Source organism: Ricinus communis, chromosome 7, assembly GCF_019578655.1.
Source record: "Ricinus communis isolate WT05 ecotype wild-type chromosome 7, ASM1957865v1, whole genome shotgun sequence".
In the NCBI taxonomy this organism is placed as follows: Eukaryota; Viridiplantae; Streptophyta; class Magnoliopsida; order Malpighiales; family Euphorbiaceae; genus Ricinus; species Ricinus communis.
The window spans coordinates 1,504,857-1,510,945 of record NC_063262.1 but is presented as its reverse complement, the minus strand read 5'-3'; the positions used below and the strand labels follow the sequence as shown (position 1 = coordinate 1,510,945).

Sequence of the window (6,089 nt, the reverse complement as noted above, 5' to 3'; positions counted from 1 at the left end):
CTCGTCTTCCTTTTCCTCTCTCATCTCGCACTTCTGAAAAACCGTTTGAATTAATTCACTCTGACGTTTGGGGCCCGGCCCCGTCACTGCTTACAATCATTTTAGGTATTTTGTCACCTTTATTGATGATTACACCCGCATGACATGGGTCTATTTATTAAAAGGCAAAAATGAAGTTTTCTCATGTTTTCAAGACTTCTTCCACTTTGTTACAACTCAATACACTGCCAATATTAAAAAATTTCGATCTGACAATGGTACAGAATATATCAATCATCACTTTAAAAACTTATTTAAAAAGGAGGGCATTCTTCATCAGACTACATGCATTAATACCCCTGAACAAAACGGGGTCACTGAAAGAAAAAATCGGCATCTGCTTAATGTCACCCGTACCCTACTCTTTCAAAATAACGTTCCCTCTATTTTTTGGTCCGATGCTCTCCTTACTGCTACTTATCTTATTAATCGTCTTCCAACTGCTAAACTCTGCAATCTCAGCCCTTTAGAACTCCTAAAAAGTCAAAAAATTGAGCTAGGACATATTCGTATTTTTGGATGTACTACCTTTGTTCATGTTAAGCGCCTTCACAAATTTGACAAAAATTCTGCCAAAACCATCTTTTTAGGCTACTCCATTGGCAAGAAGGGATACAAATGTTATGATCCCCTCACTCACAAAGTCTATATTTCCAGGGATGTCACCTTTTTGGAACACGAACCATATTACAAATCTCATGATATTTATAGTACTAACCCGCAGCATTCTCATGGACCATCCACAGTATTTCTGCATATTTTTTCTTTTCCAGATCTCAGCAGTTCCAGTCCGAATCCTCATCCCGAGGGGGAGCCTTCTTCCGATTTAAGGCCAATCCCTTCAGGGGGAGACACTATTGCTAGAAGTGAGGAAATTACAACTCTACAAGAAGCGATTGCCTTAAGACGCTCCACTCGACCAACTAGACCGTCTGTCAAGTTAAGGGATTATGTATCCCATAAGGTATCATATCCAATTTGCAACTTCATCTCTTATGATCACATGTCTCATAACTATCGAGCCTATTTAGGGAATCTCATGGCATACAAAGAACCCAACTCATTCTACGAGGCCAACACTAACCTAAAATGGTGTAAGGCCATGGAGGAAGAGCTATCTGCCTTAGAAAAAAATAACACTTGGAAAATTGTCCCCTTACCATCAAATAAAAAACCTGTAGGATGTAAATGGGTTTACAAGATTAAATTCAACTATGACGGATCAATCGAGCGATATAAAGCCAGATTAGTTGCCAAAGGGTTTACTCAAACCTATGGCGTCGATTATCCGGAAACCTTCGCTCCTGTAGCAAAAATGAACACAGTTCGTATTTTATTATCTGTTGCCACTAACTCAGGTTGGAGTCTATTTCAAATGGATGTAAAGAATGCCTTCCTCCAAGGAAATTTAGAAGAAGAAGTTTACATGACTCTTCCTCCAGGTCACAAGTCCACTTCAGATTCATCATTGGTATGTAAGCTAAACAAAGCAATTTATGGTCTAAAGCAGTCTCCAAGAGCATGGTATGCCAAGCTATACCTTTTTCTCCTTAATATTAATTTCAATAAATGTACCTCAGATTCCTCAATGTTTGTTAAATACAATCACTTATGCACCATTATTATCTTGGTTTATGTTGATGACATCATCATAACCGGAAACAACAATGAAGAAATTGAAAAAGTTAAGGAAAAGTTAAAAAGAGAATTCGACATCAAGGACCTTGGTCAGCTCTCATACTTTCTTGGAATAGAAATAGCCAAATCACAAAAAGGTCTATTTCTATCTCAAAGAAAGTATGTACTCGACCTCCTAAAAGAAATAGGGAAACTAGGAGCTAAGCCTACGTCCACTCCCATAGAAATTAATGTCAAACTCAACTTAGAAGATGGTAATCCACTAGATAACATAAGACACTATTAACGGCTAGTAGGGAAGTTAATTTATCTAACTGTTACTAGACCTGATATTTCCTATGCTGTAAGTATGATAAGCCAATTTATGCATGCTCCCCGTACCAGCCACTTGGATGTTGTTGATAGAATCCTTAGATACCTCAAAGGCACTCCAGGTCAAGGTATTTGGATGAAAAATAATCACTCTAACACTATAATTGGTTTCTCTGATGCAGATTGGGCAGGAAGCAGCGATAGGAAATCAACAACGGGTTTTTGCACATTTGTAGGAGGCAACCTGGTAACATGGAAAAGCAAAAAGCAAAGTGTAGTGGCAAGGTCAAGTGCAGAGGCAGAATATAGAGCTATGGCTTCCACAGCAAGCGAGCTTACTTGGATCAAACAAGTACTCTTCGACATGAGGATTGATCATAAAGAACCTATGTTGATGTATTGTGATAATCAAGCTGCCCGACATATTGCATCCAATCCAGTATTCCATGAACGTACTAAACACATTGAGGTAGACTGTCACTTCATCAGGGAGAAGGTACAATCGGGCGAAATAAAAACTCCATTTGTCAGGAGTCATGATCAGTTGGCCGATATATTTACAAAAGCCCTAAATAAGCTTAGTCATCAGACCATTCTCAACAAGATGGGTTCGATCAACCTCTACGAACCCAACTTGAGGGGGAGTGTTAAAAGAAGAAATGAAGAAAAAGTGGCCTCGAGACACGCACAGAAAAGCATGCGGGCGGTCATCACAGGCCACGAGAAGGGAGCAACCATCCCTGTAACAGGGTAAGGCCACTCCAACCTTTCCCAGAAAAGAAAGGGACGTTGGACAGAAATATCAAGGCAACCAAGTAGAATAGGCTACCGTTGTGTATGTACATATAAATACCTACAGAATCAATTTTAAAAAGATCAGAATTAATATACTCAACAATTCATCATCTCAATTTTCTACGTGAACAAATCAAGTTTATGGCCAAGGAAGAGGGTCTGAAATGTGCTACAATAATGGGGCTTTTCGATTGTGTTTTTTACTCTGACTGTCATAATTTGGTGCCTTTGCTAAATCATAACATTTCCTTTTCTTCTCCTTTAGGTACTGTGTTAAATAATTGTTTAGTTCTTGCTAAGTCTAGCTTTTATAGTATTCAGTTTCAGTATATTAGACGTACTATTATTTTTGCACCTCATTGTGCTGCTTCGAGGGCTCTTAGATTTCCCAAGCCATCTATTTCTGGCTGGCTGATGTAATTGTGGGCATGTTTTGCCCAAACTAATGTTATCTATATTGGCTTTTTCTTCGAAAAAAAATAAAATCGAACGAACACTAAACGGTAAAAGATCTTGCACAAAGCAGTGGTCAGTGTAGCGCTAAAATAAACCAAGTAAAATGCATATGAACCGGACTACAACAAGTTGGAAGTATCAGCTAACAAAAGAATTACAGAGAAGAAAAGAAAAGGAAAACGGAACTCGACCTTTCGGATCCTTCATTATTAGATTAGTAGAGTGTGAACCCCTGAGACACAGGATCAAATGCGCCTCCAGAGTTAAATCAAGTGGCAGATGAGCTCATCAATCTATAAGTAATTCTGAGTTTGATTATGATTTGTAAAATTATGACACTTGAATTTACTTTGAGATTTTACAAACAGTAAATGGGTGAGGATTATCTGGCTAGCTTTTGCCCTTAAATACGGGCCACAAATTGTTCTCACAAGTTGAACATGAGAAATATTCTTTAAAAAAATGGTAATGGCTGATTCCCACTGTTATAAAGAGAGTTTACTGATTTGATGTATCCATCAGCTGATAGCAGGATTAAAATGACCAAATGGAGATAGTTGATGAAGAAAAAATAGATGAGCTAATTAAAGCTCAAACTCATATATGGAATCATACATTCCATTTTATCAAGTCCATGTCTTTGAAGTGTGCAGTTCAACTGGGCATACCAGATATCATCAATAGCCATGGTCAACCCATGACTCTTTCAGAGCTCGTTCTTACTCTGCAAGTTCATCCAACTAAAACCGATCATCTCTATCGTCTTATGCGAGTCCTTGTCCATTCGGGTTTCTTTAATTTGCAAAATGCTTCTGATAATCATAGCCAAGAAGGCTATATACTTACCCCAGCTTCTCGTCTTCTGCTCAAGGACTGTTCTTTTGATACTAGACCCTTTATATCTCTAGCTCTTGATCCAGTTGCAACAGAACCATATAATTATTTAATACCTTTTCTTCGAAATGATGATCCTACGGCTTTTGTCACTGCCTTTGGAGAGACATTATTTGGCTATGCAGGAAATGAAGCTAGGATTAATCATTTGTTTAATGAGTGCATGGCGAGTGATAGCTCAGTCATTGGCAGGGCAGTGATTATTAAGTGTAAGAAGGTATTTGAAGGGGTGAATTCTTTAGTGGATGTTGGAGGTGGCACTGGAAACATGGCTAAGGCTATTGGCCAAACTTTTCCAAACTTGAAGTGCACTGTTTTAGATCTTCCACATGTTGTTGACAAGTTGCAAGGTAGCAACAACTTGAGTTTTCTTGGTGGGGACATGTTTCAGGCAGTTCCTCCTGCAGATGCAATTTTACTTAAGGTATATTACTTAAATGTTTGAATTTTTCCTTCAGATTTATTCATGTTTCTGTCTCATAAATGGGTCACAAAATGTTTCTTCTTTCTTTCTTTTTCTTCTTTAATTAGTTTTGGATCCAAAATTATCAGTTTCTATTGAATCAACTTTAATAATTGCTCTCACAACTTTGTTAAAATTATTTAGGAAGCTTTAGCAATCAAAGACTCTAAATCGTGAATTACTTAGAGCCCAACTTGATAAAAATTTATTTGAGTAATTATTTAAATACAATTTAATATTGAATATATATATATATATAATTTTTATAGTTTTACTTCTTATGGATATAAACATAGCTCTTTTAGATTTATTTGCTAGAGAATTGAAATCGTAAATTTTAGTAGATTTATTATAATTTTTGAAACAAATATTTAATTTTAGTGAATTAATGATTAACTGAATCTATAAGAATATGATGAATTTTCTTGAGAGCTGATTTATAATGATCAAGTCAATTTTCTTGAGAACCGTTGATAAAAAACAATCAAGTTTCAAACTAACATTTACGATTCACTTGCGACGTAAAAATGCTTATCTAACATATATAAAATTGTGATGCCTAATGACAAACAGTGGATATTACATGACTGGCCTGATGAAGAATGCATAAAGATACTGAAAAATTGCAAAGAGGCAGTATCAGAAAAGGGCACAGGAGGGAAGGTAATGATCATTGACATGGTGATGGGAAATCAGTCTTGGGATGACAGTTTAATGGAAGCGCAACTGTGCTTTGACATGCAAATGATGGCTCTTCTTATGGGTAAGGAGAGAAATGAGGAAGAGTGGAAAAAGCTTTTCTTTGATGCTGGATTCAGCAACTATAAAATATATCCTGTGTTGGGTCCCAGAGCTCTCATTGAGGTTTATCCTTAACAACTAATCGATAATCTCTTGTACATTAGCATTTTGCAGTGTACTCGAATTCAATCTTCTCTAATGTATCAAGTACTACAGGACTGATACTTAGATACTCAAGAAGGTGTGCTTAGCTAATAGTACAAGCACTTGAAGAATTGAATTGCAATGTGGTGTTTTGTGTTACAGTTTTTGCCTTATCGATCAGAAGCTTAGTTGCTTAAGTTTAGTCTTGGTCTGTATTTGTTATTATATTTTTCAATAATTGGCAATGGAATTTGTGATTTTCTTTTTTGGTAATAACTTTCTATTGATTAAGCTACAGGAAAGCAATCTTTCTTCCCCTCTAAAGTCTCGACCATACAATTCAGCAAAATGTATATACGGAGTGAAGCTACATACCCCACTTGCACCTTCACAATTATAGGTTAGGATTAGATGATTTGAAGATTTATTTTTAACAAAATAATTTGTATCTTAGAATGGATAAAAGCTAATCTAAGAAACGTTTGGTTTAGCAGTTGAAGATTAGCTTATAAAGCTAATCTATTGATTAGCCTTTTCTTCAAACACTCCCATGAAACAAGGGTACTTCATGCATGATGACTTCTGTACTTCTTTCTTACAGATTATT

At 36.5% G+C, this 6,089-nt stretch overlaps 1 protein-coding gene across 1 annotated transcript; it reads left to right on the top strand.

Annotated features, from left to right (window-relative positions):
* The first annotated feature begins 3,675 nt into the window (after nt 1-3,675).
* LOC8269102 (trans-resveratrol di-O-methyltransferase) lies at nt 3,676-5,755 on the top strand. Its single transcript, XM_015718419.3, has 2 exons — nt 3,676-4,558; nt 5,171-5,755. Exons 1-2 carry the CDS (start codon nt 3,788-3,790, stop codon nt 5,471-5,473), a joined length of 1,074 nt encoding a protein of 357 aa, XP_015573905.1. The 5' UTR covers nt 3,676-3,787; the 3' UTR covers nt 5,474-5,755.
* Nucleotides 5,756-6,089: the final 334 nt, after the last annotated feature.

Bases quoted from the DNA above. Each gene is read 5' to 3' on its own strand.
- LOC8269102 (XM_015718419.3), top strand. From the start codon at position 3,788: ATGGAGATAGTTGATGAAGAAAAAATAGATGAGCTAATTAAAGCTCAA. The intron at 4,559-5,170 runs GTATATTACTTA...AATGACAAACAG, and splicing joins CAGATGCAATTTTACTTAAG to TGGATATTACATGACTGGCC.